Source organism: Podarcis cretensis (assembly GCF_951804945.1).
Source record: "Podarcis cretensis genome assembly, chromosome: 3".
NCBI classification, from domain to species: domain Eukaryota; kingdom Metazoa; phylum Chordata; class Lepidosauria; order Squamata; family Lacertidae; genus Podarcis; species Podarcis cretensis.
Genome location: NC_137172.1, coordinates 61,819,842 through 61,833,494, shown reverse-complemented (window position 1 = coordinate 61,833,494; position 13,653 = coordinate 61,819,842). Strand labels below are relative to the sequence as shown.

The window sequence follows — 13,653 nt, the reverse complement described above, 5'->3', positions numbered from 1 at the left end:
TAAAAACTGAAATGTTTTCCTTAAACCCCATAGGAAGGCATAATGAACTCTGGACATTCGCACAATGCTTCATTATGCAAGTTACACGTTGGTACATCTAGGTCAGTATTGGCTATGCTAGATAGGTTTCAGGCATGGTTTCCCAGCCCTGCCTGCAGATGGCAGGGATTAAACCTGGGGCCATTTCCATGCAGAACATGTGTTCTAGCACTAAGCCCATTACAGAGTTCCCCATTACATAGTACGTTAGAAGTAGTGGGAAGTTAGCATTTGGGAACAGGAGGATTGCAAACTGTTGAGAGCTAAGGGTGAAAGGCAATTGTGAGACTATTAAAGTAATTGCGTTCCTTACTTGGAAGCAAGCCCATTGAGCTCAGTGGAACTTGCTTCTGTATAGACATGCATGTTTATACTGTAAATCTCCTAATCTTGTACCTGTTAGCTTCCATTTCATTGTCCTTTGCAGCTTTTCAAGGTAAGTTGGAATATGGTCCTTTCTCAGAACATTTGAAATAAAAATACTATATTGAAATATGGGCAGAAATGCTAGTGAATAACAGAATTAACTACTTTTAAATATATATTTTTATATCTGTATAGCAATTTATATATTCTGTCTGTGCATGGTAGCCAATAGAAGAAGTACCAACAGATTAAGATACTGACATGTTAGGCGAACAAGAGGAAACCCTTCTCTTAATACTGGCCCTGGTATGCTTGCCTTTTCCTGCTTGGTGATGCAATTTTTGCCCTTTCTCTCTTGGTGAGCTATTGTTGCAACTTACTGTTAGCACCAGGTTGCCACTGTTATAGAACAGAGTTGTTCAGATTTGTTACAAATCTACTAAGTGTAGTGTTCTTTTTTCCGGACTCCTGAAACAGACATACAGACCTTGAGTGTTTAACCCAGTGGGCAACTATACTAACAAAATGCCCTTCAACATGGTAGATGAGTGAGAGGAGATTCCTTCACCTTTTCCCTTCTAGTTCTACAGCTCATAATTTAAACTGCCATCCTTGTTCACAGCGCTGAGGTCATTGTTCTGTGCTGGAAAGACATCATACAGATATAGGCAGTAGAGCTCAAACCAGTCTTGGAGAACTGGACTTTCCCTTGCCCTCATTCTGCCCAGAGTAGCAGCCTACAGACCACATGGTGAGGGATTGAATGGGTGTTTCTACTCCTCTAAGTAAAGATGCAAAGGCCTGTGAATGTAGAATACATGGCATGTTTGTTTTTAAGGAAATGTGAACAGATTTATTCAACTTAAATTCTAAAGTTTGGAAACAAAGGCCTTTTATTTCCAAATTAACTCGCTAAAAGCTCTCTGCACACTCTGAAAAAGACCTATGACATTCATTTATTCAGTGTAAAGCAGTTACTCAAAACAAACCTTCAGGAATAGTACTCAGGGAAAACAAAAACTTGTTTCATGTTACTGGTCTACTTCATTGTCTAATATAGTGGTTCCCAACCTTTTTTTGGCCCTGCCCCACCTAAGCATCTCTAAAATCCTGATGCCCCCCCCATGACATATAATTATTATTTAAAAACTGAACTCCTATTCACATGGAGGAAGCCTAAAAGGCCATTAACTTGGTCTAAACATTCTCAAATTGCCCCTCTGTGAGAACTACGGGTCTAATATAAACAGGTAAAAATACTAAGTAGTTTTGCAAATGATTGGTTTGCAATTTTGTAGGAATAGGAGCCAATTACCATGTTATATTCACAATTTAAGATATCCTAGTAGCTGATTATAGTAGCTGTTGAAATTACTTTGAATATGCTTCTAATCTGATGCATTTGCTGGTTATTTATATTAAGCGAAAATGTGTCAACATGAGCTTCAATAATATTAAATGAAGCAAATTTTCTTTTCATTTTCTAGTTGCTGTGTCTTTGAGGAATCAAAAAGTTATCATCCCACAAGCCCTGGATGTTGATTCTGTGTCTGTGGCAAATTCCATCCAAGTACCAGAACTGAATCAGTTCACACTGTGCTTTGAAGCAAAAGAGAACAGCAGTGAAAGCAGTGAATGGAAGGTTTTCTCCTATGGTGACTCTTCTACAGAATTCCTTGGTTTTGGGAGGACAAAAAATGGCCACTTCATATCTATCTCAGGCATCAAATGTATTTTAGATGATGCACTTGACACCAATCCTGATAGACACTTCTCTGCAGAAACGTTTGAGCAGCTTTGCATTATATGGGATAGCTTCTCAGGCACTGTAGGTATCAGTGTCAAACACACGTACAGAACAGTATCCTGTTCAAATACTCATGGGAAGGTCATTCCTGGCAATGGGAAGTTGGTTCTGGGCTCTAATAGAAATGATATAAATCCTCTCAATGGGGATATTTACAACTTCCGGCTTTGGAATTTTACAATGAGCTCCCAGATACTCTTTAACCTCAGCTGCGATGTCAAGGGCAACATTGTAGACTGGGAAAATGACTTTTGGAGCATCCCAACATCATCATTAAAAGCAGAGAACAACCTGAGTTGTGGTAAGCATCTTTTATTTCATTTTTCCTCTGGCATAGCTGTGAAGGTGTCACATGTCAGAAAGAAGCTGTGTTTGTGATGAAAGTGAGCTTGGCTTCCCAGAGGGAAACCTCACCTTTCCTAGGCTTGTCAACTCATCTCATAAAATATGTATTTTGCTTCTGGGTATGTTTGTTCTTTTGGTGCATTCAGAGTCACATTGTGATGTCTAGATTGAGCTCAGGCATTTTATAAGATGGCTAGCAAGATTTGCTAAATGCTAGTGTTCATTTGACTGTATTATACAAGCCAGACTGAATAAATGTATTACCTTTGGTGTGGGACATATCATGTAGTTTGTCCACCTTTGGCCCCTATCCTGCACTCATTTCTCACTTGTGGCTCCTAGAAGCTGTCAGCATATGACAGCGGCTGCACCACACGAACAGCTTCAATTGGCTGGCTAAACCAGGTGAGGGTAGCCAATGGGTCTCAAACCCTTGGTGAGTTAGGGATGCACACAAAGGCAGGGTCCAGTGGATTGAGCGGACAAGACCAATAGGTGGTCCATTTGTCCAAGAAGGCAGTTTCTGCACGTGCTGTAGGTGGAAGTGAGGGTCAGATGGGTTTCATTAACCTAGGAAGGTAGCCTATCCAGGAGAAGGAAAAGTCTGATCCTAAACCTCCACTGCCTTATGAGATATCTTTAGGAAAATAAATGGGGCAGTCTTGTCATCTGGGCAGCCCCAGATGTCCATACAAATTGCCCGGGCTTGCACCCCGGGGAGGTCACTTCAGTGCTGCTAACACAGCAGTTTGACGTCACCCTCAGAGGCACACTCCATTGTCTCTTGAGACAGAAGGATGCCAACCATTCTTTAATCTCTCTCCCTAGATGCATGTCCTTAAACTAAACAAGATATAATAAAGAAAAACGAAGTTCTGAAAGTGGGGTGTAGTGGCTAGTGTGTCGGACTAGGACCTGGGAGACCAGTATTCAAATCCCCACTCAGCTATAAAACTCACTAGATGATATTGGGCCAGTCACCACCTCTCAGACTAATTGATCTCACAAGGTTGTTCTGAGGATAACGTGGGGAGAGGGAGTACCATGTACAGCACACTGAACTCCCTGGAGGAAAGGTGGGATCTTACTATAATAACAAAAATCTTAGCAAGCATGGAGGGGAGTCATAACCAAAGCATTGTGACTTTACCCAACAGAGCAGTTGTGTGCATCTTTAACATGTACTTTCCCCATTGACATAAAGTGCATTCATGTTTAAAGTGCATACAGTTGCACCACATGTTTTGTTCAACCCTAAAGTGCAGTTTTATTTCAGTTTTAGTTACAATTGAAACTTTCTCTTCCACAATTGCACCATAAAACACAGAAGGGGCATGAAGCTTGTTCGCTCCCACCCCTGCCCAGCCCAGTCTCAAATCTTTTCTCTGTCAGTCAGATGATAAATTTCACTGTCGTTTTTATTTACAATAAAATAGCAGTATGCTTGAGCTCATACACTTGTGTTCCCTATAAACACTGCCAACTGTGTTGGATTCTGCAGGAAAAGGGATTCCTTTTTTGATATTTAGCTGTGAGATTACAAGACAGATGTGTGTACAAAGGGAAGGGGTTAAAAAGATATCTAGCTGTAGACAGATGAATGTGGGGTAAAGTATAGTATCTGTATGAGAACCTAACATTAGTGCTAAAATGCTGGAGAGTTGATCAGAACAGGGCATGGAATACTATACAATAATAGATTAGTAGAGTTGGAAGATACTCCAAGGGTAATCTAGTCCAACTTCCGTGCTATGCAGGAATAGTACAATTATTTTTTATTTTATTATTATTAATTCTATACTTGAAGATAATCATGCCCATTAATTTCAGTGGATTTATTCTGCATAGGACTAGTATTGGCTGTAACCCTTAATTCAAATATTTCTAATGTTTAATTGCAACCCTATTTCTGGCTCATAACAGAGTCTTATTTATTCATTTAAAGCTAACATTTGCCATTAAATGACTTAGCAGTGGGTTTTAATAGAGGGCGGGTGATGGTAGCATATTAAAATAGTTTTCATAATAAAGAAGAATGAGCGAAAGAATCTGAACTGGTAACACATTATTTTAGTACCTTTACTAAGGAGTAGAAAGATGATTATGAAGAATGGAGAGATGAAGATAGCAGCCAATATAAAAATATTTAAGATGTCTAAAATTGACTTAGTAGAAGTTGTAGAAGGATATCATAGGAATAGAAAAGCCAGCAACCCAATTGTATGTGAAATATATTTCTCACATAACATTTTTGGTGAATATACATTTCAGATATGCTTTGTATCTGCACTGGGTTTGAATAGATGATCAAATTGTGACATGATAAGCTGAGATATGAATCGGCTCCATATACCTGCACACAGTTCTTTTGCAAATGATTTAGAATTGATTGCGTCAGTTAGGTGTCTTCTACTCTCCGTCTAGCAGATTGTGATCAGAGTGAGCCATGGGAATCTGGTGGTGATGTAACACCCCATTCCATTTCAACCTGACACAATTTCTGTAAGAAAATACCCACATTAATACAGGAATGGCCATGATTCCATTATTGCATTTCAAAATGAATTTCCTGTGCACAGGTACTAATGAAAGGCTGAGCCTTAACTAGAGAAGATGCACAAGGGATTCCCCCTTTATCTTGTTGGGGAAATTTAATAATGTATTTTAAAAGTGCCCTTTGGGGAAAAAAATGATAACCATGGCTACTTTTCTAGAAAAAGAGGTGCTGGAACTCACCATGAACACCTCCCTTGTTCTCTTAGAATGGCAATGGTGCCCGCTTGAGAAATGCTGGAACTGAGTTCCATTGATTTTTGGCTGAAAAAAGCCCTGGTGATAACATATGTAATAGATCAGAAATTAAATATTAACAGCATTACAGTGATTATCTGTGTTGATTATTCATTTTTTTAAAAGGTTATAGAAAGACAGCCATCCCGTGCCATTCATTGCAATGATATGACATACAATAAAGGGACCTTCCTATTTGCATATAAATGTCACTGCTATTATCTCACTCATCAGCAAACAGCTTTTATTTCGTCATACAGTTGCTGATTTTCCTGGTTAATGGACTTAATGCGCATAAGCGTATTAACATATTGACAAATATATTCCTCCTGAGAGAACAATGTCTCCTCCTGGTTTAGTATGCTGTTTGAAATTGATTCCTAGTCATTTACGTAGCTTTAATTTAGCTTTTGTGGACTTACTCACTGACCTAAAAATAACTTCTTAGTACCCTACAAGTGAGAAAACTAGACATGAATTCCCCAAAACCGTGTTCCTTAGGCGTTGCCCAAGACATTTTGCTGCTTAAGGCAAAGGGCAAGAGGGGGATCCATGAGATAGAGGCTCACTGGATTGGCAGTTCAATATTATTTTGACCATGGTGATGGACAGTGTCCTCTATCACAGTTGAGTAGAGCAGCCTTGTATAGATGGTGCAGGAGTGGGCCATGTCATGCAAACAGCAGTGTTCTCCCACACCTTGCAGTTACTCTGTGCCCCTTGTCATATTCTGCCTGAGGCAGTCACTCTACCTAATGGTAGGGCCATTCAGACTGCATTCAGGTGGTGTTTAGACTCCCCCTCAAAAGAATTTCAGAGGAGTTATAATTAGCAGATTGTAATTAGTGATGATATCACGGCTCAGAGTAGGGGATTCAGAAATATGAATAGGGGACTCAAGGGCTCACTTCCCAAATCTATTCTAAAATGAGCCCAAATTTAACTGAAATTCAGGACCTTTGAAAACTCTATCTAATACCATTCAATTTCCTGCGCTATACAGACTTACTTGATAGCAGTAGTAACAATCATTGGGAGGTGTGGCATTGAGACCTCTACTAGCCTGAGATGCTGCTGATGCAGCAGCAGCAGCAGTGTTGTAGCATTAAGAGCCATGAGGAGAATAGTGCTCATGGTTCCCATTTTTTTTTAATAAGAAGCAGATTTGGGAGACACATTGGAATGGGGTTTGGTGGGTTGGGATTGGAAAAATACATATTTCCCCCGAAACCCACTCTGAACTGAGCAGAGAGAATGGTTTTCCTTCCTGTAGGCGTAGCATTAGGAGTGGTGTGTCATATGTGCCATGACGTAAAATAACTCATGCTATACAGGGAAGTTTCAGGGTGGAGAAATGGGGATGCCCTTTTCCACTATCCAGAAACTACTTCTGCTATTTCTCAATGAAGCACTTATATTAAAGGCAGTCATCTACACACCTAGGCCCTTTTGTACTATATAGCACTGAGGAGGGGGATGTTCTAGAAGGGTGAGGCTATGGAAAAATGATTTTCTATTTTTCTTTTCTTTGTTAGGATCACCCTCTCCAGGCTCTGATGGGTGACTGTATGTGACTGTTGCCTCCGCCATTATATATTCACAACAACACTGTTGAGTAAATTTGTGTCTGGTCTAAGGTCACCTACTGAGCTTGATGTCTGAGTTATGATGAACTTAGGCTAACCACTAGGACATTTTAAGCTACATTCACTTTCCAGAAATACTGTTTCCTTTTGTGTGATCTAAAATTTCTGGCGATCCTTTTCATTAAGTGAGTATTATGGGAGAGGAAGAGAAATATTTCAGTCCAATGTTTCCCGTATTCATAATTTACATTGTGGTTTAATTTGTGGTTTTATGTTCTGATTTTATTCTGTGAACCGCCCTGAGACGTGGGTATAGGGCAGTATATAATTTCACAAAATAAAATAAATCTACCTACTAACTTTTTTTCTTAATTAAATGTGCAAACACCCTCTACCTTTCTTCATAGGGAAAGTGCCACAATAACAGACAATTATTGCTTATAGTGCCTCTTTTTTCCCTTTTGAAAAAGGTTCATATCTCATTCCCCTACCTACAATTGAACCTACTAGCTGTGCAAACCTGGGAAGCCTGTGCCAAGGTAAGAACCCAACAGTATTTTGTATACTTGGAATATATCTCCATATTTTGTTTGTTTGTTTTTAATTAAACATTTATAGATTAAAAGGCTAAGGCCAAAAAGGAATGTAACCAGAGAGAAGAAACAGTCATAACAGAAAAATGACTATAAGGGACATAGGATATGTGAAAGGAATGTAACAACTCACTTGATAACACCCTTTCTATAAAATCTTTTTATTCTAAAACCTAACAGATTCTATAGAAAGGAAGGCTAGCTTCATTTCTTCCTTTATCTTCACCCCATCTCCACCTTTTTCATTTGAAGTTACTGGGTTTGAATTACTTTCAGGTACTGGATTGAGTTGATTTTTAAGAATATTCCACACACACCCCCCCCAAAAAAAAAATTCTTTAAAGTAGTACTGTCTTTAGTTGCTTTGATGAAAATGTTTCTATGTTCCAGTGTTTCAAAATGACAAGTTATTATGAATATTCTTCTTTCTGTTGGCTCAAAAATGCATCACTTTTTGAATGTTTCCTTTGTGGTAACCTTTGAATCTTTATGTGTGGTGCTTTTCTGAATGCCATTGGGAATTAGACAGCTGAAATCCCAAGCAACACTTTGAAAATGTATCCTTTTCAAATATATCCATTTACGATTTTAATTCTGTTCTTTATCCAGACCTTAGAAGATTTAATTAGATCCTTACATGGATGCCCTGTAGAGGCTATTTTTATGCTGTTTGTAAACAAGTGTTCTTGTTTAAAGGCCTTAAGAGAGGATGATTCAGAATTTGTGTACCCACAGAAGGGCTGATATTGCAGCTGTTATTTCAGCAAATGACATTTTGCAAAACACAGATCTAGTGTTCACTTGGTTATTGTGTCTGTTTACATCCTGAGTCTTAACACACTTCTAATGTAAATCTGTTTAAGACTGGGGTGTGGAATTTATAGCCACCTTAATGGCTTCATCTTATTCATCCTTACAAAACTCTTTGGGGTAGATCTATGTTACTTCCATTTTACAGGTGAGCAAATGAAAGTTGTTCAAGATTATCTGGAAAATACATGGTTGAGTTGGTAGATAAACCCAAGTCTGGCACATTAATCAGGAAACCATACTGACTCTTTAATTCATTTATACTTTAAACAAAGTGTGTGTGTGTGTGTGTATGTATGAGAGAGAGAATTGTGTAACTTATTCAATAGTTAAAGAAGCAATTCCCTTCATTCCCTGTTTGTGTTTTCATGCATTATTCCATGACCTCATTAACATTCATGTTCCATACAAGTTCACTTCTTTCTCATCTTTGTTACCAGCTACTGTAAATTCCACCACTCCATCACCCACTGTTACCACTAACATGCCTGATACTAATAGAACTGATAACCAAAACTATGGTAAGAAATTCAATGTTATGTTTCATTTCTTATGTGACTGAAGCTGCAATCCTATACCCACTTGTCTGGAGTGAGCTCCACTGAACTCAGTGGGACTTACTTTTGTATAGGATTCCACTGTAAGACATTTTATTGCCTTTTAAGTATACTTGTATATGTCAGATCTTATATAAAGGATCCTGGTTGATTCTGCTATATCAAGCACTGCTGAATTTGCTTTGTGTCAAATTAGTGAAAATGGGGGAGAAGGGAAATTAAACATATTTCCTGTATATATATATTTCCTATTTCAGACATTTATAACATGTTGTTCCCTTGATTTTCAAATGCTACATGTCAAGATCAGTGACTTGCATCTAGTGCTGCCAGTGCAAGAGTGGAATGGACTTATGCTTAAACAAGATGACTTCACATTCCTCTCTTCTCCCCTGCAGCCCTCTGTGCACCCTCAAAATCTGCTTTGGGTGGTTAGGAAACCCTAACCAGATTCTGAGGTGCACATATAGAGCTCCAGCAGAGTTAAGAGGAAGGGGAAGTCCCATGGTGTGTTGGAATCCTCTCCTACAACATTAGATTCTGCCACTTTTATACTCTGCTCATAGGGGCTTCATTTATGGTTACTGAAGGGTCGAAACAGTTCAGATCTGCTTGTGAGGTTCATTAACTCAAGCAGAAGCACTAGGAACAAAGCAAATCCCCTCGGAACCAATCATTTCTTTTCTTTTGAATCATTTCACTTGTACAACAGGCATGGAAAATGTCACATATCTTAGGATTCTAAATGCGAACTGTGGCCAAGAGTCAAGTGGCATTGGTGAACTAGGTCCTAAATCCAGAGTATGCAGCATTCTAAGATAAAGAAAGATAAACTAATACTTTTATATCATTTCATACTGCTTTGTAAGTAAAAAACAAACAATCAGCAGTAACAAAATGCAAAACAATTTAGGAATAAATATGTAAAAACAATATAATTCAACATAAAAGCAAAGGCCATTTTACAAGATGCCACACCTTTTAAAGATTAGTACGATCAGGGTTTGCCTCTTTATCATTGTTATATGCTAGAAGGGATTTCTCAGCTGTCAGCAAAGATGGGATAGAATCTAAATTTAGAGAAAGACAAGGGGTTGAAATAAGTGGAAGGCTGAGACCTAGAAGAACCAGGATAGAGCATGACCTGGAGACTGCCTGTGGGCTTTACATCTGAAATAGGCAATAAGGATCAAAACGTAGCAAAGAAAACTGGGTGAGACAGTAAAAAAGGTTGCATGACAAAAGCATGCCACCGTATTAATGCAAAGTAATAACAGATAAAAATCAACTAAAATGGGTGCTCAAACTTAATAAAGGTCAAGGATATCAAATCAGCCATGGTCATTTCATGATGAAAGACTACTAAGGGCTGCCTTTAAAATGCTACTTCTTGAGCAGTTCTGAGGAGACAAAAATTATCAGGAGATAGCAGATTAACCTGGGTTCTCTTGATAATAAATGCTTGTTGCTTTTTAATTCTAACATTTCTATCAAGTAGACTGTGATAATAAACTGTCCTGTACTTCCCCCCTCATGAAACCTCATAAACCTATGCAAAAAAAATCTGTTGTAATTTGATTTTATGTTTTTAACGAATGTATATTTGTTAGAATACAGCTATTCTTGTGCAGGTGATGGTTGTTTATAACTCACCCTTAAAAAACCATAGGGCCAAGTTATGAATGTTATTGAATGATTTAGGTCGGTGAGAATTGCTGATATTTACAGTGAGCAGAGTAACTACTCAATACCCCTTTTATGTTTTTGATGTCTCTGAATATCAGAGGAGACTCAAAGTTGGTATACATCAGTGCAGTTCCCACTAAATTAAGAGAGAGTTCCTCTGTTTATTCAGTCTCTAAGCCTGATCTGAGGGAGAGGTAATTCATTTTCATAAGTAACCCTTTTGATCTTTTAACCTTATGGCTTACTATATACAGACCTGCAGGCAATGAAAGCTCCTGCTACAGTGGTCTTCAGAGTCAAGAGAAGTTCAGCTGATTCCTCTCAGCCAATACTACAAGGGCAGGAAGATTCTAAGATCAGAGGCGTCAAAAACATAGGAATTATTTCAACTCCAATAGTATGGCCTGTGAAGCAGAGGCCTCTTCATGCCAGTAAATCTGCATCAATTGAACAAAGTCCAGAGAGAAAAAATGCACCCAATTATTTTATCCCAACAACACCAGAGGTCACATCATCTGCTCCTGAGGAGCAGTCGATATCTCAAGTGAATATCTTGGGTCCTTTTACAGAACAAGTAAACATAGACGATAATTCTTCCTTGAAGTACTCCATCTTTAATAACGTTTCAGGGCATTCTAAAAGTTTGCTAATTGAGAGTAGTAACCAAAGAGAAATACCAACTATCCCTCTTGATCATATCAGGAACATGGTACTTCCTCTTCAACAGAGTGAAAGTGTTGACAGAGAGCCAATATGGACTTGGACACCTCAGTTAGAAGATCCCAAATCAGATTCTTTATTTCCTTCTCTGAGCAAGAGTATCTTTCATCAACCCACAGAGGATACTCAGTGGTTGTTATCAACGAATAGTTACACATTCTCTTCTGCTTATAAATATGCTTACAATTTCTTACAGTCTTTGAGTGAAGTTGCAACATACAATCAAGCTGTTTCTGATATTTCAGAAGAAATGCTTCCATCTCTTTCTGTCCAGTCTTCTTATACACACCGTATGCAATTATTTCAAGAAACAAAGGTAGACTTACTAGAAAAAAGGTCACTTGGAAATGTCTACCTGGAGCCCACAAAGAGAATTCTACAAGAGGATTCTATTAGAAATGGGTTTTATATTTTTGGTGAACTACAGCCTACAAAATTTAATTACATCAAAGACTATAATTCAGTACATTTTAAAAAACAAGTTTTTAAACAGAGTGCAAATCCCTCTGGCTCCTTGCAAAACATGAAAGCCTGGTTTCCAGATGTTGTGCCCATAATTCAGCCAACAGAAGTTTTCCTGCCAGCAGAATACAGTACAGAATTGCAAAGTTTATCAGCTGTTTTACCAAAAAGAGACACACACTCAGAAATTCAGCAGACTGTTTTCGTTTCATCATTGTATCATGGAACTTTCAACACTGCTTCTTTAAAAGGTGGCTTATTTAGACCTCTAACTGAGGAGGAGGTGGTAGAGGCCTCTTCTCCAGAAGATGAATTTGAACTCCCAGATACATTTCTTGCTTATACCAACTCCATGTCTCTTTCCTTAATTTCCTTGGAAAATAAGCTTCCAGGATCTGGACATGTAGAAAACAGTGAACCTGATAAACCACATCATGACATGACTCTTCCCACAATTGATTCTAAACGGATGGATAAAATCAGTAAGTCCTGGAAGCCTGGTGACTTGAGTCGTCCAATACAATATGTAGATAATTGGATTTTGGGAAAAGATCCTCTAGTGCCTTCTGAGGACTCTACAGAAAGGTGGGAGCTCTTCTTCAGCCAGTCAGTTTCTTCCCTAACAGAAGGAGTGTTACTGCCCGCCACAGAAACAGATGACATCACCATGCAAACTACCCCTAATAATAGCACAGTGGACCATGGAACTGAACAAATAAACACTTCTACTTCTGTGTCAGAAAAGAATAGAGAGAAGCATAGTTCAGTTGTTCCAATACTCTCGTCAAGGATTTCAGAAAGTATGGAAAGAACATTTCCACTGGAAACAAAAAGAGACCTTCCTCTTAACATAAGTGTGTCCATGAAGGATGAATCTCCACTTTATTTTCCTTTGACTTCATTAGAAATACCTGTGATTCAGCCTTCCATGCATTTGCAAATAAGTACTTCTGATATGCTGTATGTCAAGTTGAAAAGTACTGCTGTGTTAGCCACACAGCAAATTTTGGATAAAACACAAGCTGGCTATATAATAAATGCATTCCCTTATCATACTGATCTATTAACACAAATTTTTATGCCTCCATGTACAGAAAGTGCCTGTACAGTTTCAGCACTGAGTCTAATAAATGTGCAATTTGGTAGCCACTCAGCAGCACTGATGGTGTCAACACCTTTAATCTCACGAAGTCTTCTAAGTGACCTTGGTCAAAAGTCTCCTGATTTGGGCTATTCATGGAATGAAGTCCTAAACGTACAAACAAGCCCACTGAATGAAAGCTATATAACTGTCAATGAAAAACAACCTTTGGAAGATTCAGAAAACAAACATACCCCTTCGCTTCAGCTAGAAAATGTTGATATAGTTGTTGGTGATGTGGATCATGAAAGTATTAAGCCTAATATAGAAGCTACCATTTCAGGAGAGGAATCAGTTTGGAAGATGCATGTCTTTAGCAAGCATACCTATAGTTCTGCAAACAAAGTATTGCCCTCCTTCAATCCTAGTAACAATTATGCTACTGATTTGTACATTTGGACAATTTCCAGATCTTTTGAAAACTTCCTGGATTATGATAAAACAACCTACCATTCCTTTTTGGAACCAACAATTTCACTGGTAAAAGATGTGATAGGAGAGTCACCTCCATTTCTTGAATCCATTATTCATTTTAATGAAAGTACCTTAAACAGCACAAATGTAACAATTGGAATGACACTCCTTCATAATTTGCAAACCCAAGGCTCGGTGGAAAAGGTGACTCATGATTTTTTTTTGTCCAATGTGACATCTAAAGCAAACCAAAGTATTGTAGCCCACACAACACTGAGTCCTAGCACCAGCTCTCCCAAATCTTTGTTGTCTTGTTTTTTATGCAACATCTTCATTG

The 13,653-nt window shown here is 38.4% G+C and overlaps 1 protein-coding gene across 4 annotated transcripts in view; it reads left to right on the top strand.

Annotated features, from left to right (window-relative positions):
* The window catches only part of ADGRG6 (adhesion G protein-coupled receptor G6), a 103,168-nt gene that overhangs the window by 38,556 nt on the left and 50,959 nt on the right, over positions 1–13,653 (top strand). For 3 of the 4 annotated variants that reach the window (XM_079970940.1, XM_079970941.1, XM_079970943.1), the window contains exons 4-6: positions 1,893–2,513; positions 7,404–7,472; positions 8,777–8,857. In XM_079970940.1, coding sequence (XP_079827066.1) covers positions 1,893–2,513; positions 7,404–7,472; positions 8,777–8,857 — 771 coding nt within the window. The remainder of the gene's footprint in view (positions 1–1,892; positions 2,514–7,403; positions 7,473–8,776; positions 8,858–13,653) is intronic. The other variant, XM_079970942.1, reaches the window with a different exon arrangement.